Source organism: Eurytemora carolleeae, unplaced genomic scaffold (assembly GCF_000591075.1).
Source record: "Eurytemora carolleeae unplaced genomic scaffold, Eaff_2.0 scaffold241, whole genome shotgun sequence".
In the NCBI taxonomy this organism is placed as follows: domain Eukaryota; kingdom Metazoa; phylum Arthropoda; class Copepoda; order Calanoida; family Temoridae; genus Eurytemora; species Eurytemora carolleeae.
In genome coordinates this window covers 288,377-316,162 of record NW_019396172.1, presented here as the reverse complement: position 1 = coordinate 316,162, position 27,786 = coordinate 288,377, and the positions used below count along the sequence as shown (strand labels likewise).

Sequence of the window (27,786 nt, the reverse complement as noted above, 5' to 3'; positions counted from 1 at the left end):
AACTGTTATATTTTGTTTGTCCCCAGGGGTGGTCGGACTCTTGACTGATGACTTTATGTATACAGAGTGAATAAATTTGAGATGTTGGCTGTATCCTCTGTATCCCCTGTATCTAACCAGGATAAAGATACAAGAAACCTTTGGTTCTACAAGGTATTAAAGGGACTGTCTATGTAATTTCAAGTTAACCCCATTTAAAGAGTTAAATTAAAATGGTAAACTACTAACTTCTATTTTATCGGAGCAGCAAGGTGTCTTTGCTGCTTAGGAAGTTCTTAATTTTATTGTTATTGTTATTGTTATTGTTATTGTTATTGTTTTTGTTTTTGTTTTTGTTTTTGTTTTTGTTTTTGTTTTTGTTATTGTTATTGTTATTGTTATTGTTATTGTTATTGTTATTGTTATTGTTATTGTTATTGTTATTGTTATTGTTATTGTTATTGTTATTGTTATTGTTATTGTTATTGTTATTGTTATTGCTATTGCTATTGCTATTGCTATTGCTATTGCTATTGCTATTGCTATTGCTATTGTTATTGTTATTGTTTTTGTCTTTGTCTTTGTCTTTGTTTTTGTTTGTTTTAGTGTTAGTGTTAGTGTTAGTGTTAGTGTTAGTGTTAGTGTTAGTGTTAGTGTTAGTGTTAGTGTTAGTGTTAGTGTTAGTGTTAGTGTTTTCTAAAAAATACTTGACAAAAAGAGGATTATTTCAAATGCTTTGCACAAAGACAATTTTCAGAAGCCAATTTATTCGTAATTTAACCACAAGTTTCATACTTCAAGTTTTTGAAAACAAGGTACAGTGGCTTTTCAAAGATGTTTTTAATTTAAAAACTGTTTCAGGATGGATTACGAAGCCCCACTAGTCCGCCCCCTACCTCCGCCAAACTTGTTTTAAACGCCGTGAAGGCGGAGAGAGATAAGTTGACCGGCGGAGGTCAGCAGCCGTCCTGCACATCTACACTAAATATTAGTCCAAAATGTAACAGGTTGGACTTTAAATATTTTATTTTTGGTCTTAGGGGTGGTAATAGTAACCAAACTTTAACCTAACCTTTTGGGCCATGTCCTCTTATTTGATGTTTCCTGATCCAAAAACATATTTTTAAGAAACTTGTGTGGTTTTACCTACAGTGCAGTGTTAGCCACAAAGAATGAGACTTCAGTACGACTGTACCGAATCTGTTCTGTCTGTTTCCTTTTAAAGGGACAGACCGGCTATGTAAGGTTGTTGAACTAAGTATGCAATAATATAATACTTTTTAAAGATATGTAAATTGTAAGTTTGAGCTCATAGTCGACGTTCAAAATCGTACTTTTGGGTGGATACGTTTTCAGGATTGTTTTTTAATTAATAAATAACGACGGCAAGAAATGTAAACAAAATTTTACAGTAAACTAATTGTTGTTTAGGAACAGGTTGAGAAAATAAAAATTAATCTTATCATCGAAAATAAGTAATATTGTTCAATAATTAGTTTCTTTTTTTCTCATTATTCACAAAGATTTTCTGCAGATTTTCTGGAATTATTATTGAAAAGACGACATTTGAAGAATTTAAAGAAATCTGCGAATAAATTCAAAGAAAATAAGGAATTCAATATAATGATGAAAACGAAATGATAGAGTCTAGCATTCATTTATTTACAGATTTTCTTTGAGAAATATGTTCCTGTTCCTAACCATATAATAAGTTTACTGTATAATTTTTGACTTTATTTTTCGTCGTCGTTATTTAATAATTTTAAAAAAACCGATTCTAAAAACGTACCTACCCAAATTCATGATTTTGAACGTCGACTATGCACTCAAACTCAGTAATTATACATCATGTAAAAGTTTTATATGTCTCAAATGAATCCTGAAGAATGTGTCCACAACACTGCATACTACCTTACATAGCCGGTCTGTCCCTTTAAAGTTATATTCATGATTCCCGGCAACCATAAACTTTTTCTTTCTTTCCTAATCATTTAAAAAGCCATTTAAAGACCACATTCAAACATTCAAGGAAGAAGACTTGATTAAAACTTGGGATCGTCATTGACCAAGAGTTCACAATGTACATAAAATAAGTCTACCATGGATAAATAAATAAACATAGATAGCTTATGTACGCAAAATCACCAAGAATCGTACAGTCCGCGAACTCATACTTCTAGGGGTCAAAGTGTAATGATAAGCGGGTTGGTTTTGTGTTTTAATGGATTTCATAGAATAGAGTGTAAAATAACTCCGGGAATGGAACTATTTGAACAACAATATTTCACTAAACAATATATAATATTGACGAGAACTGAAGAAGGACATGAGAAGGACATACTAACTTAAATTTCTCTCTACAGAACTCATGTACACCACAAGTACTCAATGACATAAGAACAGCCAATGTTCACATCCGACCTAGTTAATCTATATAATAGGAATATCTTTAAAACATCTCTGTACATTTTTATCTTCCAAGATGAAAAATGTCGTCTTATGCGCAATCTATCTTTATCAGTGGAAGTCTACCAAATCTGAGAAGAGATTGATTTTTCTGAAATATGATGATCACTGAAAAACCTCTTCAAATTAACGGTTTTAGTTTATAACAAAACAACATTGGACCTTTTAGGTAATTTAGTAACAGTGTTTTTTTCTTTGTTTTTTTTGAGAAAACAATATTGTATTGGGGGGGAGGGGGTAATTTTTAAACAAATTTTAGATTTTTCTCATTTTAATGTTGCAGATTGCCTGGTGAAGTGGGTTGGAACAACTCGGCGAATGGAATGACAAGGAGTATGATTTCTCTTCCTACTCCTAACTCTCCCCAGCACCCTGTAACTAGTGATACAAACATTTATCCTCATCACCCTGTAGCTAGCGATACAAGTAGTCCAATGAGTTCCAGTGTACATGACTCCTTGATTACAAAGAATAGTACTGTACAATCTTTTGTTAGTAATATCAGTCTTACATCTCTTCATGGTGAGAGTAGACTTTCAGGGTCATCTAACCCTGCTCCGACCCCTAACCTTAACCCTGATCAGATCCCAACCCCTACTTTGACTCCAAACCCAACTCCAACCAAACCTTCTACCTCTAAACCTAGTTCTATCCGTCAAAAACCTACTCCTCCCCACCGAACAACTCCAGTAGGAACGCCTACACGTGCTCCGCCTCCTCTGCCACCCAAGCAGGTTGCAGACACGCCCCCTCCCCGGCCTGCTAGTAAGGAGCTGAAGCTGGATGATATATTGAATATGTGTGCAGAATATGAGAAACAAATAGAAGAGGAACAGAGGATAACTCTTAATCAGAGGTTCATTCATTTTCATTCATTTACATTCAATTTTATTCACTTTCCCATTCATTTTCATTCACGTTCTTTCATTTTCATTCATGTTCTTTCATTTTCATTATTTTTCATAAATATTTAATCATTTTCCAATTAATTTTCATTACTTTTCACTCATTCTCACTCATGTTCACTCATTTTCATTCATTTTCACTCATGTTCACTCATTCTCACTCATGTTCACTCATTTTCACTCATTTTCACTCATTTTCACTCATTTTCACTCATTTTCACTCTTTTTCACTCATTTTCACTCATTTTCACTCATTTTGTACTCATTTTCATTCATTTTCAATAATTTTCATTCATTCATTTTCATTAATTTTTACATTTTCACTAATTTTCACTCATTTTCACTTATTTTTATTCACTTTTATGCATTTCCCATTTCATTTCCCATTCATTCCCCATTCTTGTTCACGCATTTCCCCTTTCACTTTGAATTGCAAATAAATTACTACTTTGAATTGAATTAAGATAATTTGATTTTGTTTATATTTTATGTTAATTACTGTATTTATATCTACTCCATAAATTTCTTTAATGTAAAATGCATTTTCGTCTACCCCTGCCAGACCCCCCCACACCCCACCCTACCCTCTACCACTAGTCACCCAGAAATCCCATTATACATGAACTTATTAAATTCTGTAATTTTCAAAATTATTCAGAATATTTGCATTTAATATTTCAAGTAGAATTATTAATGATTTAATTGAATTCATAAATAAGTTCAGGTTCTAACAGATTTTCTTAAACTGTAATTCTGTCACTTAATAAATTCTGCTTTAAGAATCAAGATATTAAAATTGATATTTTAGAAACATTTAACCCTTTTTTTAAAAACATTTTTCCAAAATAGATTGTAATATTTTTTATCTGGTATTTAGTCGCTTTACTTTTAAATTTGTATGGGAATACTGCTTTTTTGGGAACTTAAATTATCCTAAGGATTACAAGCTTACAAGTTTTAGTACAAATTTTTTCTCCGCGGAAATTACGTTCTTCTTCTCGTTAAGGAATAAACATACAAAAATATTCACAATATGTAGATCCTTGTTGGAGAGCGTGCTGCCGGTTTTAACCGGCAGCCCGCCTTTTAACTTGGCTCTTGCCTAGCCCTTTGTTTCATTGAAACATGTGCCATTGACGCCCTGCAAACCATTATGGGGGCACGGTTAGATGACTCCCAAGGGATGATGGTTGACCATTTTATTTATTTATATTTTCAGCAACGATAGCTTTTTGTTAACAGTTCTAATTTTTTTTGTGTTTTTATCTTTTCTGTAATTATCTTTTCTTGTTTCTTTTTTTTTGGTAAAAATTTGTATTTTCTTCATTTATAATTTTAGGGTATTAATCTCTGTTTGTCTGTTTGGGTGTTTGGGTGTCTGTTTGTTTGTTTCTGTGTATGTCCGATCTTGACTCATGAACCTCCTGACCGATTTGCCTCAAATGGGAACAGCAGGAATGTTCTTAGCCTGGTTTAAAGATTTCTAGTTGAGGGGTTGATTTTTATAGGGAATACTCCAGACAAAGCTGGGTTTACATGCTAGTAATCTATAAATCTGCAATTATCTAGCACGCTCAACACATTCACCGTCAACTTCTTACATAGATAATCAGTACTTAGGATCCATTTAATTTATTAAACAAAATATCTAGATAATACATTATTCCATATTAATATAATTAGAGAGAATAAAATGTTATTTGTTGGCTTGAAGCAAGAAAGAAACACAAATCTTTATTTACAAAAATAATTTATTGTAGTTTTTAGTAGAAATGTAAACAAAGTTAGTACTCCTTAGTTTTGTTTATATGACTCACAGAAACTACAGTACACACTTATAAACAAATATAAAGGGGTATCTACTTTCTGGTGGTTTTTTTTGCCTCCAAGGCGGGAAAAATGATTTTAGAAATTAAAAATTCAATTATGAATTTTTATTTCCAACAAAATGAAGTTAGAAATTAAAAATGAAATTTCTGAAAAATAAAGATGAACAATAAACTCTGAAGTGGTAGTGGTTAAGGATTGAGCGCATATTTTAAAGTTCTTTATTAGCTTGGGAACCCAGGGTAGTCATAGTTAGTCCCACCGTTTACCCGCGCTTTGTCGTAAGTTACGATTTTTGCTATTTTTACCGATTAAAGTCGAATCACTGAACTAACAACTTAGAATCTCAAAACCAAGCTAAGAACATTCCTGATACAAATTTGAGGCAAATTAGTCCAGGAGTTCATGAGTTATGATCGGACAAACAAACAAACAGAGATTACAACTTTATATATGAATGATCTGACTAGCCAGACATTTAAAGGAATAAACAATCCGTTTAAAGGCCGTTGTCTAGGTTTTATTTCAAAGTTAATTTATTTTCTGCCAGAACCGCAACCCGAGCAGGAAATGTTGGGGATTTTATTTAAATTAATTAATTCTAATTAAAAATTAATAAATTCTATTTCAGCTTCACATCAACCCCAATCTGTCAAGAGAGACGGAATTCTGCAAGATTACTGGAGAAATGTTCAACCTTCTCCATCCTACAGGTAGGGATGGATTCTTAGAACTTTTTTGAAAAGCGATCTTTTCGTTTTTAAAACGACGAAGAAAAAATGAAAAACGAAACGGTCGTTTTGGAAAAAGATATTTTTTTAACAAATAAGCCGGTCGTTTCATTTCGTAGGTCCTTGTTAATTTTTGACGATTGTGAACGACCTTTTTTAGACAAAATACATATTTTGGTTGGAAACACCCTTGATCAGAAAAATCTAAGATCAAAAATTATTCAGGTTATTTCTCTCAATAATAAAAAACATTTAAGACAACATTCTTAAACTTATCTTCCTGAAAAAAATTGAAAATAATTGTCAGAAAACTCAGATTCATTAGTGAAAATGTTTTTTAAAAAACGGGTTTTTTCATCTGGTTCGTTCGTTGTGACCCATCTTTTCTCTAAAAATCGTTTGAAAATAAAATGAAATGGAAAACAATAGTTTTTTCTATCGTTTTTAAAAACGATTAACAACGCTGCCTTCAGGAGGATACAGGACTCAATATATCTCCCTTCTCCTTGAACCAGTTCCCACTATCTCCAGTATCTCCGTCAACTCAGGATCCATCTCTAGAAGATATTCCTCCCCTCTCCCCTTCATCCACCCTTCAACAGTCAAAAATAAAGGTAAAGTAAAAGATCTATTAAGGAATTGAGTCTTTTCCTCAAACTCAAATGGTCCTATTCCTATGTCTTAACAGTTAACAACCTAAGCTGAAAACTCTTGTGGACTTTATGCCTTTCTTAATAATCACCTCTTTGGGATATCCTTGCTGAGTTCCAACCTATGAGAGTTCTCGCATTGATTGCGCGCAAAACTTCTCGGATACTGGTCTCTCTACACTCTACATTCTTATTGGTTGCAGTTTAAACAATTTCCTTGATAATTTGATATAAATGTAAGAATAAATTAATTGCATAGTTATAGCCACAATTCTTAAGTGTTCAGAGCTGAAAACTTTAGAATGGGATATCCTTAATCCCGATCGTTTAATTAATCTGGAGATTAATAACAAGAGGAGAACAAGCATTATTTAATCTGGAGATTAAGAAAAAGAGGAGATCAAGCATTAATCTCGATATCCACCATTCTAAAGTTTTTAGCTCAGCTCAGATTGTGTAAACCTTTGAATTTCAATTTTGGGTTGCAAGGTTTTAGGGTAGAAAATCAGAGTATGTGGCAAAGACTCAATTCCTTTTCATAGACCCTCCATATTATATATATATATAATATATGCTATTTGCAGTCTTTAAACCTTAATTTAATAAAAATAAGAAAGAAATCGTCGTGTTTCGTTCCTGAAATTGAGATAAATTTTGTCAACATCCTTATTTGTCTTTGCTGCATAAATCCACTAATTATTTTAAAAATAAATTGCCTTTTAAAATTAATTTCAAAATTATATTTTTGCTCAGGCAAAGGTTAAAAGGGTACTGCTGTTTCTAATCTGAAACAGCAACTGTTTAATTGAGGGTTGCTTGAAATTACATGGACAGTCCCTTGAAAGGGATTGTTAAAGTATTATCAAGGACTGTTTTTCAAAGAACAATTTTTAAAACATTGTTGTTTTATTTTGGAAAATTTATAAGTTTTTTAAAGAAAAGAAAAAGAAAATTTTAAAATTCCGATTTTAAAGATGAAGTCTTAATCTTTAAAAAAATATCTACACATGTGCTAATTGCAAGAATGCACAGTGCTAACATACTTATTTGAAAACTTGACAAGATATACCTTTTTCTGCGAATATTTGAGATTGTTGTTTTGAATTTGTTGAAGCGTGGACTCCGTGTTCATTGCATTTTTACGCTTCAACTGATACTAACTAGGGTTTTCAGCCAAAAGTGTAACTCGTTTCGCAAACATTTCGCATTTTTTCCATATCGTTCGCTCGCTAATAATACAAAATTTCGTTTTTATCAGTTTCCTAAAAACTGTGAAATTTTCGCAAAATAAGAAATGCGAAAATGTTGCGGAAAAAAAACAAATGCGAAATTTTGCGAAAAAATACGGAAGAGAAATTATTTATTATGATAAAATAAAACATCTAATACTGAGCTTTCAAAGCAAAGAATTCTACAAGTTTTTTTGCGCAACTAATTGTTGCAGCTATGGTTTTCGCGGATTTTTTTATCGCTAAATTGTTTAACGCAAAATGTCACGAAAAGTATGTTCGCGAAATTTCGCTTTGTTTTCGATTTTTTTTGCTTAATTCATTCTATTAATGGGCTTAGTTAATTGAACTGATCGAGTTAGGTTTTACTTTCAACTCGCTTGTCTTGTAAATGCATACAGTGTTTCCCATTGTGTTCTTCATATATAATATTCATATTATTTATATTTAATGGATTTAAAAAATTTAAGGTTTAAATCTTGTTTCATCAGTTAAAGATTTTGAAATTCTTGTTTAAATTTGAACTCAAAATAGTTAATCAGTTGAATCGGAATCTGCCAACATTTGTAGTTGGTTTAATTTTTAAGAGTTTTTTTAGCACTTCTTTTTTTAGATCTAAATATTTATTTTGTAGCAGAGATTAAGATATTACAATTGTATTACAAGTTTACAACTTTCATAAATGGAAAACTACATTATTTATTTTCTATATAAATGATTCATATGATAGAAACAGATCAGACTTTGAATGCCAGTGCAATATTTCGCAGCTGACTCCCTCGTCATCCATTGCTGAGAAACAACAGAATTTCCTGTAGTTATTAACCAACTGATATTTAATTTGGTTGTCTACTTTATCATATGCTCTCATTGCGTTGTGTCTAACTGGGCAAACTGTACAATCTTTTTCTTCACAGAAAGTAAAAACTGGGTTTGCAATGTTCACAGGTGGTTTTAGTTCGATTTAAAGTTCAGTTTCAGATTCTGGACCAGCTTCAGTCTCAAGTTCAGGTTCAGGCGCAGACTCAGTCTCAGGTTCAGGTTCAGGCGCAGACTCAGCCTCAGGTTCAGGTTCAGGGGCAGACTCAGAATCAGGTTCTGGTTCAGGCGCAGACTCAGTCTCAGGGTCAGGTTCAGGTTCAGGCGCAGACTCAGGATCAAGTTCAGGTTCAGGCGCTGACTCAGGATCAGATTCCTTAGTAACCTTAGGCCTGGAAGGAAGATTGGTGTTAGGTGTTGATGGTGTACATATCCCATCAAGCTGAGGAATAGGAAAGGAAGTGATGGATGGAGATCTAGCTCTTTTCATCTTGGCTTTCCTATCTTCTAGTAGAGGAGGTCTAGCTTCATTCACGGGGTTCCTTACAATCTTCCATGGGCGCCCGATTTCCTGACATGGGGACTTTGACACATCCCGCAAGGGTTGTCTAGCTTCCTTCAGAAGGGACCCCTGAAGGAAGCTAGCACTTCAATCAGCTGCTTTAAATCATTGATCAGAGCTGTTGTAGATTTTGAAGCAGCTGTTTTAGATTTTATATCAGCTGTTTTAGATATTGAATCAGTTGTTTTATAACTTGTTTTAGCTGATTTAAGTAAGATAAATACTTTTCAATGAGTGAATGTTTTGACAATTTAAATTGTTTCTACTGCTCTAAATAGGAATAAGTAATTTAATAAATCCATTAATTTATTTGAGCACGGTCCATAAATCCATAAATCCTTCCTACAATCTGTCATCTTTCTCTCACCCTAGATTAAGATATTTTGTCACGCCTTGCGGGCATACTGAGCTTTTTACCTCACAAATATTGCATTAAATGATAATTTATTTTGTATTTTTATCTCACAACGTCAAAGCAGTTAAAGCACATAATTCTTGGAATTAAAGGGGGGGCATCCTCAATACCCCCCCCCCCCTCACCATTTTTCTCTCTTAAAATGTTGACTGCCGCGAACCAGAAATTTAAGAACTTTTTATTAAATAAAACCCGTGAATAGATGTTTTCAGTCTCATCCTGTACTTAACGTACATCAATGTTTATGAATAGTGTACAGTGAACATTGTACAGTCTACAGTGTACAGTCTACAGTGTACAGTCTACAGAGTACAGTCTACAGAGTACAGTCTACAGAGTACAGTCTACAGTGTACAGTGTACAGTCTACAGTCTACAGTCTACAGTCTACAGTCTACAGTCTACAGTCAACAGTCTACAGTCTACAGTCTACAATCTACAGTCTACAGTCTACAGTGCACAGTGTACACTGTACAGTCTACAGTCTACAATCTACAGTCTACAGTGTACACTGTACAGTGTGTATGTTTCCTGAAAATTATTCCCAGAAGTTATTCCAAATTTGTATTGAAGGAAATGAAGGTTCTAATTTTAGATTGTATTTGCTCTATTACACCACGGCTGGGCATAATTTTATCTTCACAATCATTTCTGGATTATGCAATGGTTTTGTTGGGTTGTTGCAAACTGAAAGAATGTATCTTTGAATAATGAAAGAGCCATCTTCAATCTTCATTTCATCCTGTACTCCCTGGATCAATATCCGCAAATACATACGAATCCGGCGATCCGGATTCATGTGACAAAATTAAATTTTTGCTCCCAAAGTTCTCATTATTATTAAAGTCTTCATATTAATTTAATGATAAATTAAGTTTCTACGATAAAATGAACAAAAAAGGAAAATTGTTGACAATTATAATTTTTTGTAAAACCAAACTTAAAAGGTCTGTTCGCAAAAAATGAAAGGGGGTTAGGCTGAATCCTAATCAAATTCTTATTCGATCCCTACTAACTTTACTTCCATTTGATGCGTCCATAAGGCTAAAATGGTTAAAACCGCTTAATGCGTAGAGCGTAGAGCCCGTGTCAATTCACTTTATTGCATTATTCCACTCAACCCCTATAATCCATATTTTTACTAAACTGATCCATGATCCGGATCCCTGTAAAATAATAAATCCTACACACTGGCTTTCTCTCTTGTTTTAAATTATTTATATGTTAAGAAGGAAAGGGGGGATGGGGGTTGGGGCAAGAGCTGCCAATGCATTTCCAAATTTACAAAGAAAATCATGATTGTTAAAGAATGCATTTCCCCTTGTTCCCTGTTCCCCTGGGAACAGGTATGCTCGGGAGCAGAAGAATTCATGTAAACTCAAACAAAACATAAAACTTGGAATTCAAGCTTGATTGATTGATAAGCTTTATAGGCAGAGGAATAGATAAATTCAGAGGTCTAACCTTTTTTAACTGTGATCCTTCAGAGTACGAGTTGGACCAAATCTGTAAACATAAACCAATCAGAAACCACACACATATTTACTAAGCCAACAAGATGGTATTAAGATGTATGGAACTTAAAGAAATTATAAGCTTTTGTTGTGGAAAGGTTGAGCTAAAGTGAATAAGCTCTAGCTCATACAAAATTTGCAACCTGTTTATTTTTGTACTGGAAATTGTTCTTAATTAAGCTCTCCTTTGTGTAAAAACTGTCAAATTATATGTTAAGACTAACGGTTCTCTGCCCCGGGACGGAAAACGACAACCTTCTCCCGCCCGATCCCTTCCTCCATCCTCCCCACATGTATCCGAGTCTGACCTCTTCTCCTGGGGAGGAGGACGTGGACCAGCTTCCCCGCCCATAGAGGCTGGCAGGGTTGGAGGGCGTGGTCAAACCTCCCCGCCCACTGAGGCAGGTAGCCCTGGTTGCTATTTGACACATCCCTCCGCTTCACCTAGAACTAGAATTAAAACAACAGGTTAGTTTCTCAACAATAACTAAAAAAGAAAATTATATCAAATAATAAAAATTTTAAGAAATTTAAAATGAGCCCTTTGCATATACAACGGTTTCATTTAGACCTTGAACAAAGCGTCCTGAATGAATATATTTAAATTTTTATAATAATCACATCCAAAGAGATTTCTGCATTTTTTTACCAAAAAATAGCAGAAAACATCACGACAATTGAATATCTCTGTCATTGTAAGGGCACTGTCATGAATAGTTTAAGGTAACTTTAATTTGTAAGGTCACTTGCATAGGGTTATCTTCAAAGGATGAGACTGTAAAGACGAACTAAATTTATTTAAATATGTTGACTTCAAGGTTAATTAAAGTCATTGGCCTCAAAAAATATCTTATTGGCAAAGAAAGAAACCAGTTTACAGTTGCAGAGCATCATGAATATAAGAAAATAGACCGTATAAATTCCATTAAGTCGTCTATGAAGTCTCATCCTTAGTGGCTAACCATGTATATATTAACAATCTCTTTAATGCTGGTTGTTGTATAGTTGGAAAAGGATCTCGGGAGAGTTCCGTAGAAACACTTCGCCCTGATACAAGCGCAGCTGCAAATCCAGCGCATACACTAAAAAATGCCGAGCAACTTTCTCCGATCTGTGGTCAGGGTCAAGGGAACAGCTGGTCGGCCAGCACACAGCAGGGTTTTACGGGTACCTGGGAACAGAATCAGATCAGGCAAATATTCCAGGTAATTGATTTGAAATGTTTTTCAGAATAATATATTTTGCACATTCTCAATTTATTTTTTGCAGAGTATATCTGCGAACACATCGGCCACGCAGTTTAGTATAGTAGATTATCAGGTTAGATTATTCTATACTTACAGGGTGTCCCAATAAACATGGGAATTTAGAAACCAGGTGAATATCGTCTTTGATTTCCGATAATTAATAAATGTCCCTCAGTGCATAAAAAAAGATTTAATGTCTAATGAGCTTTCCAAAATGTGATCTCCTTTCTTTGTAACTTTAAAAATGGCGGAGATAATGACAATTTGAAATGTTTTGTTGATTTCTAATAAACTTGAATTTGGGATGTTATAACTGTGAAACTACAAAATTATGTTACGAAAGAAACTCGCATGGAACAAAGAAGATATAGAAGTCGTCATTTAATTCTCATGTTTATTGAGACACCCTGTATAATATGAATTTATATTTTTGATAAAGATTATTGAATAATATTTTATATTTTTGCCTCTTTTTTTGGCCTGGATCTAATCCAATAAAAGTCGAAACTGCTCAACTTCGGCTCCCATATTTTTTTTATTGATAATAATAATAAATATGTTGTCCTTGTTTTTATATAGTATTTTATTTAGTAATACTAAACATAATATACATACATACATACATACTTACTTACGTAATACATATATAACATTAATGATGGTATTTTATTTAGTAATAATAAACATAAAATACATACATACATAATACATATATAACATTAATGATAGCATTTTTTTGTTCAATGATTAGTAAGTCAATCTTTAACATTAAATTACGCATTCCGATAATTTAGTCCTATGCGATGCCATATTTTAATTAGAAATACTGAGATACAGATTGATACAGACAGGGCGGGAATACTTTGTGTATTACAGGGCGGTAATACTTTGTGTACTACAGGGCGGTATTACTTTGTGTACTGCAGGGCGGTAATACTTTGTGTACTGCAGGGCGGTAATACTTTGTGTAAGACAGGGCGGTATTACTTTGTGTACTGCAGGGCGGTAATACTTTGTGTACTGCAGAGCGGTAATACTTTGTGTACTACAGGGTGGTAATACTTTGTGTACTATAGGGCGGTAATACTTTGTGTACTACAGGGCGGTAATACTTTGTGTACAGCAGGGCGGTAATACTTTGTGTACAGCAGGGCGGTAATACTTTGTGTACTGCAGGGCGGTAATACTTTGTGTACTGCTGGGCGGTAATACTTTGTGTACTACAGGGCGGTAATACTTTGTGTACTACAGGGTGGTAATATAAAACTAAACTATGTTTATTACAGGGTGGTATTATAAAACCAAACTAAGTATACTACAGGGTGGTATTATTAAACTTAACTTTGTATATTACAGGGTGGTATTATTAAACCAAACTAAGTTTACTACAGGGTGGTAATATAAAACTCAACTAAGTATATTACAGGGTGGTAATATAAAACTTAACTATGTATATTACAGGGTGGTATTATAAAACCAAACTAAGTATACTACAGGGTGGTATTATTAAACTTAACTATGTATATTACAGGGTGGTATTATTTAACTAAACTATGTATATTACAGGGTGGTATTATAAAACTAAACTATGTTTATTACAGGGTGGTATTATTAAACTCAACCATGTATATTACAGGGCGGTATTATAAAACTAAACTATATATAATACAGGGTGGTAATATAAAACTAAACTAAGTATACTACAGGATGGTATTATTAAACTAAACTATGTTTATTACAGAGCGGTAATATAAAACTAAACTATGAATATTACAGGGTGGTAATTTAAACCTAAACTATACAAGGTGGTATTTAAAACTCAACTATGTTTGTATATTCCAGGGTGGTATTATTAAACTAAGCTATATATAATACAGGGTGGTAATATAAAACTCAACTAAGTATATTACAGGGTGGTATTATTAATCTAAACTATGAATATTACAGGGTGGTATTATAAAACTCAACTATGTATATTACAGGGTGGTATTATAAAACTAAAGTATGAATATTACAGGGTGGTATTATTAAACTGAACTGTGTATATTACAGGGTGGTATTATAAAACTAAACTAAGTATATTAAAGGGTGGTATTATTAAACTAAACTAAGAATATTACAGGGTGGTATTATTTAACTAAACTATGTATATTACAGGGGGATAATATAAAACTAAACTAAGTATATTACAGGGGGGTAATATAAAACTAAACTAAGTATATTACAGGGTGGAAAGGAGGAGCTGGCAGATTGTGATGGGAAGACGAATGAGGAATTGTATGCAGAAGCCAGAGATATTCTAGATCTAGTCGCAGCTAGTCAATCTAACAGGTAAACTGTACTGCACTGTTCTGTACTGTACTGAACATTACACATACTGTACTGTCTGTCTGTACTGTACTGAACATTACATATACTGTATTGTACTGTACTGTACTGTACTTTACTGTACTGAACATTACACATACTGTACTGTACTGTACTGTACTGTACTGTACTGTACTTTACTGCACTACACTGAAAATTACTATACTGGACTGTACTGAACATTACATATACTGTACTGTCTGTCGGTACTGAACTGCACATTACATATAATGTACTGTACTGAACATTACATATACTGTACTGTACTGAACAATACATATACTGTACTGTACTGTACTGAACATTACATATACTGTACTATACTGTACTGAACATTACATATACTGTACTGTACTGTACTGAACATTACATATACCGTACTGCACTGTACTAAACATTACATATCTAGTACTGTACTGTACTGAACATTACATATATTGTACTGTATTGTGCTTCAGTGTTCACATTCTGATCATACAAATGGTAAACAATCTCAATGTGACTATTACCATTTATTCCAAAATCAATGTGTTGGCCTTCTCTTTAAAAATGTTTGCACTATACATACTTTTTCCTTTATCATTAAACTCGTTTACTTTTACCTTTACCAAATTCAATTATGAATTAAAACAATTCATTTTTCGTAATAGGGTTTTAAGAGACTAGCTATATTAAGTATTGCAGTTCCTATAAAATCTACTGATAAAGCAAACTAATCCTATAAACTATAGATAACTGCTGAGCGAGCAAGAAAATGTTCACTGTTGAAAAATGTCTAAATATTGTTTTATAATTTCTCAAATATCAACACTCAGTTGCCCAATATAAATATATATAGAAATATATTGTTTTTGTTTCAGCAAACTTGTAATATGAACCTCGTTGCATGGTGATTCAGAAGTCTTAACGTTTATTATCTATAATTTTTTGTTGGGTTTCAGTTTTAAAAATTAAAGTATATAAGGTTCTTTCTTCCTTTCATGGCTTTTGTATGAAAGCTCATAATCATGTCTAAGCTCATTCCGATCGGACATCTTTGATGTAATTAGTTTCGCGTGGTGGCATTAACGTGATATTCTAAATTTTAAGCAAGCGTTTTTAGCTAACATTTCAAAGTAGCGATGAATATAAAGTGCTGCCATCTAAAATAAATATGATTTTAGGCAATTTTTGATATTTTTGTGACATCAAAAATTTAAGCTCTCGATGGCCTCTATCTAGATATTATAGCTTGTAATCGAATAAACTGAAAAATTTCTTTATTTTTCATTTTTTCTCTTTCTACGTTACGTCTTATTCAATCGGGATTAAAGGGAGTGACCGGCAATTTATGTTAGTTGAACTGAGAATGTAGTACTGTGGAGAATTTTTTTAGAATTCATTTGAGACATACAAAACATTTTACTGAGTTTGAGCGCAAAGTCTACGTTCAAAATCATCCATTTGGGTGGTTACGTTTTGAGAATCGATTTTTTAAAATTATTAAATAACGACGTCGAAAAATATATCTTAAATTCTACAGAAAAATAATTTCTCATTCTTAACAAAGTTGTTTGCAGATTTCTACAAATTTTTCAAATGTCGTCTTTTCAATTGAAATTTTAGAAAGTCTACTGGAAATGTTTGTGAACAATGAGACATTACAAAAACTAATAACTGAATAAGATTACTTATTTCGATGATAAGAGTTAATTTTTATTTTCTTAACCTGTCCCTGAAGACCAATTAGTTTACTATAGAATTTTCGTACATTTTTTGTCCACCCAAATGGAATATTTTGAAAGTCGACTTTGCACTCCACCTTAGTAATTATACATCATTAAAATGAAATCTTAAAATGAATCCTAAAAAATTTCTCCACAGTACTACATTCTCAGTTCAACTACCATACATTAGCGGTCACTCCCTTTAAACTTATATTTATCAAAATACCGAAATCTATTTTGTTTTGTTTATAAGACTAGATTTAAAGAAATTCGACCAAAAATCCCCCTTAATGCAGTATTCAGTGGACTGCATTCTGCATATTATATATTTTGAAATTCAATGCGACATAATCATTATTCTTCGTATACTCCTGATATTGTATCATCAGTGCATTTATATTAAGTTTATCCTCGTAGGACTAGGGATAGGCATCGGTTCTCGATATATTTCAAACAATCAAGTTTTATTTTCAAAATTTATTCCAAATAAAAAAAAATTTTTAGAGAATGTTTTCTTTTGTCTAAAGATGTATTATCTCTCCTTTTTTAATTATATCTTTTGTTACGGTATGATACTTTCATTGTGTGTGTTAAAAGCAATTTATTTTTGAAATTTCATTTTAAATATGCGAAGTATATCAATAAAACCTAATAAATTCCAGCATGACGTGCGGTGGTTTGAAAACGGATTTCAATGGAACCCAAAATCAAATCCCAAAAATAGCCCGACATAAATCTCAATAAGTGTGTATTCCCAAGAAAACTCGTTAACGTTAGAAAATCCCAAAACAAATTCTGAAGAGAATTCCTAAACGAATCCCAATAAGAGATTCCCTAAACTGATTCCCAAAGAGAAGCCCAACTCGAACTCTTTATAGAATCCCAAAACGAAATTCATAGAGATTCCAATAACGAAGCTCAAAGAACAGCTCAAAAACGAATTCTCTGAGAGGATCTAAAAACGAATCTCAAAGAGAATCTCAAACGATGTCCAATCCAATTGTATTTGTTTGTCCAGGGACCCTGATCTGTACAATATGTCCCGGCTAGATGAATCTACTGTATCCAATAATAAAATCATCATAGGTAGGATTAAAGCCTTTATTTTACCCCTTGCATCCGGATCCGTGAATCCGCATACTTTTGCGGATCCAGATACAGAAAGCCAAAATCTCGCGGATCCGGATCCTACGCACTGATTAAAGGGATTGGTATCAAAATTTAAAGTGGATCTCTCATAAATCAACAATTTGCAGTTTTTTCTGAGCTACGAAATTTAAGATATTGTTTTTTTTTTTAAATTATTAAAATATCCATCATTTTAAAATCTTGTTTTAGGAACAGGAATGTTGGGACAAAATAGAAATTCCGAGGTAAACGTGTGGTTTTTTTTACTTTTTAATTATAATTTTATTCATAGTTTAAGTTATTTCTACAAAAACAGTGTTACATTTATTTAAGAATAAAATAAGGCCTAGTCTTTATTTATACTTTTCAGTGCTTTATTTTAAGAATTACATCTGCCTCTGGGGTGGGGAATATTTTTTTATGATCTGGGAAACAAAATGTAAAATTGGACATTTAATGGCATGTTTTTTATTCTTATTTATACTTTTACCCCGAAATTTCATTATTTTCCCCTAGAAATAGTTTACTTTCCTCCATTCAGCGAATAAAACCTTAAAAACATACCTTCTGGANGGAATCAAAGGAAAATAATATTTTAAGAAAATTGTCACTCTGTATCTATAAAAAATAATAAACCAATTTTGAATATATTTTTCCGCAAGGATGGAGGGTTGATTAAACAGCTCCGCGAGGAACGTGATGAAACTATACTAGAACTCAATAGAACAGCTCACGAACTTGCAGAGATAGAACATCAGATTCAGGAGGCGAACAGGTCGGTTTTATAAATAATATTTTTTTAAGCTTAAGGGACTGTCTACGTTATTACAAGGGACCAAATTCATTTAAAGGGACTGTTAACGTTATTACAAGGGACCAAATTCATTTAAAGGGACTGTTAACGTTATTACAAGGGACCAAATTCATTTAAAGGGACTGTTAACGTTATTACAAGGGACCAAATTCATTTAAAGGGACTGTTAACGTTATTACAAGGGACCAAATTCATTTAAAGGGACTGTTAACGTTATTACAAGGGACCAAATTCATTTAAAGGGACTGTTAACTTTATTACAAGGGACCATTCATTTAAAGGGACTGTTAACGTTATTACAAGGGACCATTCATTTAAAGGGACTGTTAACGTTATTACAAGGGACCATTCATTTAAAGGGACTGTTAACGTTATTACAAGGGACCATTCATTTAAAGGGACTGTTAACGTTATTACAAGGGACCATTCATTTAAAGGGACTGTTAACGTTATTACAAGGGACCATTCATTTAAAGGGACTGTTAACGTTATTACAAGGGACCATTCATTTAAAGGGACTGTTAACGTTATTACAAGGGACCATTCATTTAAAGGGACTGTTAACGTTATTACAAGGGACCATTCATTTAAAGGGACTGTTAACGTTATTACAAGGGACCATTCATTTAAAGGGACTGTTAACGTTATTACAAGGGACCATTCATTTAAAGGGACTGTTAACGTTATTACAAGGGACCATTCATTTAAAGGGACTGTTAACGTTATTACAAGGGACCATTCATTTAAAGGGACTGTTAACGTTATTACAAGGGACCATTCATTTAAAGGGACTGTTAACGTTATTACAAGGGACCATTCATTTAAAGGGACTGTCGACGTTATTAATAGGAACCATTCATTCAAAGGGACTGTTAACGTTATTACAAGGGACCATTCATTTTAAGGGACTGTCGACGTTATGACAAGGAACCATTCATTTAAAGAGTTACATACCCGATTCACAACAGTGTCCTTAAATACATGTTTGGAAGAATAGGGAGGAAATTATCGTCATTTTTCTTTCTAGAAATCAATTTTCAAGTGACTGTAACAACTCAATTATCAATTTTCAGATTAAAAAAAAGGCTTTCTCAATCATTTCCATTCAAATGTGAAGGATAAAATGGAGGGTCACATGAAACTACGTATACAACCCTTTAAATGTTACCCTTACTTCTAAGCGATGAACTATGGTACATTTTAAGCAGCAAACTAAACCTTGTATCTATTGCTACACAGACAGGCAAAAACGGCACAAATATTCCCTTTTCAACCGGCTCTGTTCGTTTCTTATGTTTTAATTCTTTACCACTTAGATTTTCAGCTCTGATTTGATTTGATGTTTTGGATTTTTTTCTTTCAATTTTTCAATGTTAACTTCTAATTAGATTCTTCTATATTTTCTGCCTTACTAGAAAAACAAGGTGTGTTGACCACTACTTTATGCTTCAGAAGATTATTTATAAATATTAATCAATCTTCTGAAAGATGAATTTATATCTATGTATGTGTATTAAATTAATAATGTAATGTTATTTATAAATGTTTAGAAGTGTAGATATGGAAAGTTCTCTTCTTGGAGCAGAACTGAGCACTCAGCTAGGAAATATCGAAGAACTTCGAGCGCGCGCAGACCAGCTGCGTGCTTGCGAGGCAAATATGTGCACAAAACTTTCCAAGTGGCGGGAACGAGCTGCTGCAGAAACGGCGGAGGCTCGAGAACGGTTGAATAGTATAGAGGCGGAGTTAGAAAGATTGGAGGCGGAACAGGGGGCAGGGCAGGGGCTACTAGACACTGATAAGGTGAATATTATTCAGACAGTAATAGTCTAAGACAGAGTAATTGACCCAGGCAAAGTTTGAGATCTGGATATTAATAGACACAGACATAGTAATAGATACAGACAGTAATAGACACCCACATAGTAATAGATACAGACATAGTAATAGATACAGACACAGTAATAGATACAGACATAGTAATAGATACAAACACAGTAATAGATACAGACATTACAAACACAGTAAAAGATACAGACAAAGTAATAGACAAAGATAAAGTAATAGACACAGAACAAAGTTATAGACACAGACATAGTAATATTTAGTATACACAGACACAGTAATAGATAGTATATACAGACACAATAATATAGATATTGACACAGTAATAATAAATACAGACACAGTAATAGATATAGACACAGTAATAATAAATACAGACAAAGATAGAGTTATATTCATAGACAAAGTTTTAGACACAGGCACAGGAATATACAGTAAACACAGACACAAGTTAATAGACACAACTGACATTGTCATGCATGGACCAAAACACTAATTCTACTTGTGTCTAGGAACTGGATTTACTGGAAAGGATTAAGATAAGCCATGAACAGCTGGATGCCGAGCGAAGACAATTTGAGGTAATAAACAGATGTTGTAAACATTTCTTGTCGTTCCGATCTTCCTTTTAATTACGAATTAACGTTCGGGGTCTTGTAACCAGTTACAGATTACAAAATCCTTTGCGACATATCATGATTAAGAAAAATAGAAATCATTTAACTGTTTTCTGGTTACCACTGTACAATTGTAGTTTTTTCACCTAATTAACACAAAAATGTTACTTATAACGCAAATATAATTATCAACATTTTTAATTCTTGGTCAGATTTTATATTGTAGATTGATTGATTGATTGATTGATTGATTGATTGACTAATTTTTGATTTATTCATTGATTGATTGATTGATTGATTGACTGGTTTGATTAATAAATTGCTTGATTAATTCATTCATTGATTTAATCATTGATAAATTGAATGCTCAATTGATTGAGTGATTTAATAATTGATAAATTGATTGATTGATTTTTCAGGACCATGAGTTCCAGCAGATGGAGGAGGAGGCTGGGATGGAGGCGGACAGGGAGGAGGTGTTGAGGCAGTTGGAGGAACTGGAGGACAGGATCAGGGAGGTCGAGGTTGAGGTCATGGAGGTCGAGAAACAACAGCAAGAGATTTCTTATAGTCAGGTCAGTAGAATGGGAGAGTATCGGTGGACCGGGGAGGAGGGCGGAGTTTCTTTAATTTTACAAACCACAAGACTGTTGTTTGGATCGAATTTAATAAATATCGAGAAGTTGAACCAGGTATCACCAGTTAAATCACCTCGGAGACATTAGAGAAGTAGTTAAACTTTTCGTTCTTAGTTCAACTATTTAGCACTTTTTATTACATCCGACTTGATTTAGGATAGCATTAAAAAAAATAATATATTACGATGCACTTTTTGTATTGAAACAAACAAGCTCGAACTTAAGCTTCTCCGTTTTCTAAATGTCAAAGTAAATATTAGTTATTGTTGAGGTGGTGGGGGGTTTTATTTAAATATTTTAGAAGTTAATAAACTAAGTTTATGTCCCAAGTGCCAATAAAGTTTCTTCTGAGTAAACTTCTGTGTTCACAACTTGTTCCCTGAACATTTCAAGGGAAGTTTTATTTTATTAAGCTTTTCTATTCTATGTGTAGTGAGTACTCAGTAAAAAATACAGTAAGATATCTTGAAAACTCCTTTTTGATTTGATTTGATTTGATTTGATTTGATTTGATTTGATTTGATTTGATTTGATTTGATTTGATTTGATTTGATTTGATTTGATTTGATTTTTTATTATTAGACTGGAGTAACTTTTATTTTAATATTTAGACTGGAGTTTCTTATATGTTGTTAATTAGACTGGAGTATCTTATATTTTTTTTTATTATGACTGGAGTATCTTATATCTTTTTATTATGACTGGAGTATCTATTTATTATTTAGACTGGAGTATCTTATATTTTATTATTTAAACTGGTTTCTTATATTTTTTTATTTAGACTGGAGTAACTTTTATTTTGATATTTTGACTGGAGTACCTTATATCTCATTATTTAGACTGGAGTATCTTATACTTTTTTTATTATGACTGGAGTATCTTATATCTTATTATTTAGACTAAAGTATTTTATATTTTGATATTTATACTGGAGTATCTTATATTCTATTATTTAGACTGGAGTATCTTATATTTTAAGGTTTAGACGGGAGTATCTTATTTTTTATTATGTAGACTGGAGTACCTTATATTTTATTATTTAGACTGGAGTGTCTTATATTTTAATATTTAGACTGGAGTATCTTATATTTAATTTTTTAGCCTGGAGTATCTTATATTCTAATATTTAGACTGGAGTATCTTATATTTTAATATTTAGACTGGAGTATCTGTGAGTAAACCAGTATATTTAAACAGTGCTGGGAGTGCAGAGGACTCCACAGACTCTACTAGTGATTTACCCCAGGTACTCCTACTCCGGAATCTTTATTACCCGCTGGTACTCCCTCAACCAACTCCTAGTTCTTAATCCTTAATCCTTATTCTTGATTCTTAAACCAAAAGTCTCAACTTAAATCTCTTATATCTTCTTCAGGTTTATTAAGAAACTAAATGTAGCAATGCCCCCCCCCCCCCCAGGATGATTATTATGTATACGCTCCTGACAGTATTAGTGTTGGCTGGGGAAAAGGCTCAATTTCTTTTAGAATGTAATCCAGCTCATCCAGTCTATGCATTTGTATGATGTGACACAAACCATTATATTTTTACAAAACACTTAATTTGGTGTCGAAGAAAAGTGGTGTTTTATTCCAAATGAGTTAATAAGAAACATACGCAATTATTAAAATATACATTTTTTAGTGCATAATAATTACTCAACATGAATACAAGGCATACGTAGCCTTGTCTTCATGATGAGATGATATGTAATTTGTGAATCATGTTTATAGAAATATAAAAACCAGTCAACCCTTACCCCCAACCCAAATGTTGCTCGTCACTCTTCTAGAAAAATTGCGTTAAAAAATATTCATTCATGATTTTTTATTGAAAACTTTAATTGCGTATTTTCTAGGATTCCTCGAGTACAACTCCCTCCCCCACAGTAAGAAGGTTCCGGAAGAAAACTCCCTCACCTCCTCCTAATAAGCGGTTAACCAAGCGCTCTAGTATGCAAAGAGCTTCAGATAGGTATACTTTTAAAAATATTCTTAAAATAAAAAAATTAAAAAATTGTCATTTTTAATTTTTTAATTTAGACATTTGGAAACATTGGACGGTTTGACCAGCGCTGATGAATCACGACCTATGTCCATCGATCTCAGTATTGACGCAGGCGGCGTCACTGACGCCTCCAGTTGGGTTGGTGAGGGCGTCATTATGCGTCAGGGTGCGACTAGCCGGGCAACTAGACCGTTGACGCGCTACCTGCCGGTCACGACGCAAGAGAACTTTGATCTTAGATCTCATATTGAATCTGCAGGACATCAGGTATAAAACTCCTCTACTCCTCATTACATCACTTCCCCCCCCCCTCCCTTCACTTCTCATGGGGGATTATGAAGATTAATTAAAACATAAATTTCAGATACTAAGCTTTCTTTTTGGAAGGATTTCTACGTGTACGATTTTTTTTAAAATCTGGAGTAGATTACATCTTGTCCCTTTAATAAATCTTAATTTGTCTACGGTTCCTTTAACTAGTTGAATTGTTTTTAGATTGAATTGTGTAAGCATATAATCCTGAACTCCTGCAGCTGTAGAGGATATCTTAGTAAAATGGGAGCTAGGCTTAAGGTACAGTTTTCATAATAATAATAATGAAGTGGTAGGCGATTATGCCAATACAATTAAGATGACTTTCTTTTTTAATTTTGATTTAAATTAAGATGTTTAACAGCATGGATATTCATAAACATAAAAGTCAAGATAACCTATCAATTTAAAAAGCTTCTATTTGTTTACTTATAAACTTGTAATTCTAACAAAAGCATGTTAACAATCAAAACTTAAATAAAAAAGCCTCCTTCATTATATTGTTATAATCGCCTACCACTGTAGTAATAACAGTATTAGTAATAATAATGATAATAGTACGATTGCAATATCGTGTAAAACCCCTTTAAATATGATTGGATTATCGTTAACAACTCCTTTTAATATGATCAGAATATCGTGAACAACCCCTTTAAATATGATCAGAATATCGTGAACACCCCCTTTAAATATGATTGGAATATCGTGAACAACCCCTTTAAATATGATCAGAATATCGTGAACAACCCCTTTAAATATGATCAGAATATCGTGAACAACCCCTTTAAATATGATCAGAATATCGTGGACAACCCCTTTAAATATGATTGAAATATCTTTTGACATCTTGGTTTCCAACTCTTAAACCAAAAACCTTTTATTCAATTTAGATCAAATAAATATTTATATATTTTCTCTTTTCAAATTTCAAACAAACGCTAAAATAAACAGTATTATGGATGGATTTCTGGAACATACTGTGGGGTCCATAGATCTATGGAATAGGAAGACGACATTTGAGTTATCGGAAGTGTAGTTAATTTTGTTTTCAATCAAAAACTTATTTTACAAGTGTAAAATGGGTCTATGTTCACTTCAGGGGACAATTAGTTTGTCATATGTTGACGAAGTCCCAGCCTTAACTTCTACGGTGACATGGTTGATTGATTGATTGTTTCTTTGCTTGTTCATTATTATTCAACTTATTATTTCAAATCATAATCGGAACAAACAGTCGTCTTTCTATTTCCTAGTTTTATGGGTATCACTGTATTTAACCACAGATCCTTTCAAGACCCCTCCCCCCCCTTCCTGGATTAGTAGGGGGGAGGGCAAAGAACAATATTAACTCGTATGTTGAAAATACAACGAAAGAAAATACCACTACGTCTGAGAATTATGATTAAAAATCAAATATTTTTCTGCAAATCATATCTCGTGGGACATTCATTCTTTCTGCAATAACTTTGCAAAACCTTAGAAAGACAAGAATCAGTTGGAACATTTCTTTATTCCATAGAAAACTCTAAATATTTTAAGAATTGTATAATGCTGTCAACTTAACTTAAATCGATGGTGTTTTATGATTAAAATTGTTAACGCCATCTTGGGTTTCCAACATGTGGTCTACCTTCATTGTATTTTCACTGTAAATTATTAGTGCTTTGTTTGTGTGATCGTTTGTTAAGTTACGTTTGTTTAGGGTTTCTTTATAAAGTTTGTTTTTGAAGGTTGGTTTGTAAACATTTGAAATGTTTGCTGAGTATTACTTGGTAAAGTTTGTTCGTTTTGCCCTAGGTTGGTTTGTTAAGCTTTGTTTGTTTTATTTCGTTAAAATTTGAATATAAATTTGTTTAAGTTTGTTCATATTAGTTTTTATGCTGAACTGTTTGGGTTTGTTTGTTTAGGGGAACCTATTTAAGTATGTTTGTTTGTTTAGTCTTAGGTTAGTTTGTATAGGATTGTTTGTAAGGTTTGTTTGTTAACATTGGTTTAGTTTTTTTTGGTAAGGTTTGTTTGTTTATGTTATTTTAGGGTTGTCGTTTTAGTTTTGTTTGCTTAAGTAACTTTAAGGCTTTTTGGGTATGTTTGGGTTTGGTTTGTTATGGTCTGTTTAGGTATGTTTGTCATATCAGGTTTTTGGGTTTGTTTGTTTAGGTTGTGTCTTTAGATTTGTTTGTTTAGGTTTGTAATTTTTTAGCTTTGATTTGATTTGAGGTTTAAGTGAATATGTAAAACCTATAACAAGCTATAAGGCCTCACTTTGGACCCTATTTAGTAAACCCACTTCAGGGTTGGACCTTTAAAGTAGGAGTCCGGAAAAATCGGATTAGATTTAATCGTATTTGTTTAAGGTTTGGACTAAACGCTGGTTTGTGTTTGATCGGAACAAGAGAACTCTAGTTTACTACAATGATAAATCAGAGGTTATTTTTTATGAAGGATTTTCATAGAATGAGATAATTGCAAGCTGGTTTAATATTTGAAGTTTAATTCAAAGAAATAGAAAACATTTAAATCTAACGCTGTTTAGAATTTTAAAGCCAGGTGTTTCCTAAAATAAAATTTTGATTAATTTTTATTTTTTTATTTGTGGAAAAGATATTTTAGGTTATATTTTTTTTCTCGCGGGGCCAGGATGACAAATGGGTCGGTGTAAAATTAAAAAATATTATTCAAGAACTTTTTTAAGCCTTTGGGTTAAAGATAATTAATTAATTTTTTCCTTTCATGTTTTCGGGGCCAAGTTTTAAAATCTTTTTTTGGGAATATCTGCTGGGAAATATACATGGTATAAGTTTATAATTTTGAACTAATTTATAATGTTTTTAATATTTCAGAATAAAGTGAAGGGTGGAATATATTTTCATTCAATTTCTGAAGTTTATGTTGATCACCAAAATAACAGGTATTCAAGTTTTATAAATCTACTTTTATCATTTATCAATGATACGTTTCATCAATGTTAATTTTTATGAGTCATTTTGTAAAATTCTTACTTCTTTTTTTTATTAAAAAAAATGTTACATTTCATCTCATCTTTTGTCATTTATCTTTCCGCTATGTTTTTGCGAATATCTTATTTCTCCTCCGCTCCTTCTTCAGGTTTTTATTATATTTATCTATCTTCTATTTATTTGGCATTCCTTTATTCTTCGTTGAAATTTCCCTTTTGTAGAAACTTTTATTTTTCCATTATATCAGGGCTGCTAATGCGCGAGTAACGTTTTGTATGAAGACGACTGATCGGAGTTATTTATTAATGGCGTCTACACCGGAAGCGATGAGAATTTGGGTCGACGTCCTCTTTACCGGAGCTGAAGGATACAGAGAGTTCCAAAATTAATCATTTTTATAATATTCTTCACAAACTTTTTGCCCCTAAGGGTCTAAAAGGAGATTTTTTACCCCTTTCCCACAACATTTTAGTCATGGCTGTTTTTATGTAATTGAATGAATCTTAACAAGCCAAAACGTTCCCCAAGTATACAGTGGTAAATGTTTTTTCAAAAACTAAAATAATTTTTTTCAATTTTTGGTACTTTTCCTTAAAAATTCATGTTTTCGATTAACAAAATTAAGGAGGAGGGGGGAAATCTAAGAAACTAGATACCCCAGCAAGTATATTCTTTCATCTAGAAATATTTGAATGCATTTGTCTGGACTTGTTGTGTGTCCCCTTCTCTGCACAAATGTAGAAACTTTAATGTTTAACTTGTCAAAAACTTGCCAAAAACTAATATTTACAGGAATACACTGGAGATGTATATTCCAGGGATGTATATATTAACATAATACTTCAACCAAATTGAGAAGGAGAAATATAAACTTATTCACCCCCTAGGAATTTTCCAGGAAAATAAAAACTTTGTATTAAAATGAATTTTTTTTTAATGTCTGATGAAAAAAATGTTTAAACCTTAAGCATGCAATTCAAAGGTTGTGTTATATGTTAAGTATATTATTTTTTATGCTTCTATTTTATATTAATTTATTTTTATCTGGTCTA

General features: G+C 32.6%; 2 protein-coding genes across 2 annotated transcripts; both read left to right on the top strand.

Moving 5' to 3' along the window:
* The first annotated feature begins 63 nt into the window (after positions 1-63).
* Positions 64-23,387, top strand: LOC111697125 (flocculation protein FLO11-like). The gene is made up of 17 exons (XM_023467016.1): positions 64-153; positions 841-986; positions 2,729-3,301; positions 5,809-5,890; positions 6,382-6,522; positions 11,315-11,564; positions 12,102-12,301; positions 12,366-12,416; positions 14,571-14,674; positions 17,435-17,502; positions 17,755-17,789; positions 18,207-18,319; positions 19,909-20,161; positions 20,716-20,784; positions 21,240-21,395; positions 22,618-22,690; positions 23,317-23,387. The coding sequence occupies exons 1-17, from the start codon at positions 82-84 to the stop codon at positions 23,385-23,387; spliced, it is 2,457 nt and encodes an 818-aa protein (XP_023322784.1). The 5' UTR covers positions 64-81.
* Positions 22,611-27,786, top strand: LOC111697141 (pleckstrin homology-like domain family B member 1). Its single transcript, XM_023467036.1, has 7 exons — positions 22,611-22,704; positions 23,317-23,432; positions 23,501-23,732; positions 23,961-24,038; positions 26,132-26,203; positions 26,618-26,685; positions 26,982-27,786. Exons 2-7 carry the CDS (start codon positions 23,413-23,415, stop codon positions 27,121-27,123), a joined length of 612 nt encoding a protein of 203 aa, XP_023322804.1. The 5' UTR covers positions 22,611-22,704; positions 23,317-23,412; the 3' UTR covers positions 27,124-27,786.

Excerpts from the sequence above, each read along its gene's own strand:
- LOC111697125 (XM_023467016.1), top strand. The coding sequence starts at position 82 with ATGTTGGCTGTATCCTCTGTATCCCCTGTATCTAACCAGGATAAAGAT. Across the intron at positions 6,523-11,314 it reads TTCAACAGTCAAAAATAAAG|ACTAACGGTTCTCTGCCCCG; the intron begins GTAAAGTAAAAG and ends TTATATGTTAAG. Across the intron at positions 22,691-23,316 it reads GGACTCCACAGACTCTACTA|GATTCCTCGAGTACAACTCC; the intron begins GTGATTTACCCC and ends CGTATTTTCTAG.
- LOC111697141 (XM_023467036.1), top strand. The coding sequence starts at position 23,413 with ATGCAAAGAGCTTCAGATAG. Across the intron at positions 23,433-23,500 it reads ATGCAAAGAGCTTCAGATAG|ACATTTGGAAACATTGGACG; the intron begins GTATACTTTTAA and ends TTTTTAATTTAG. Across the intron at positions 24,039-26,131 it reads AAATGGGAGCTAGGCTTAAG|GTTTGGACTAAACGCTGGTT; the intron begins GTACAGTTTTCA and ends TATTTGTTTAAG.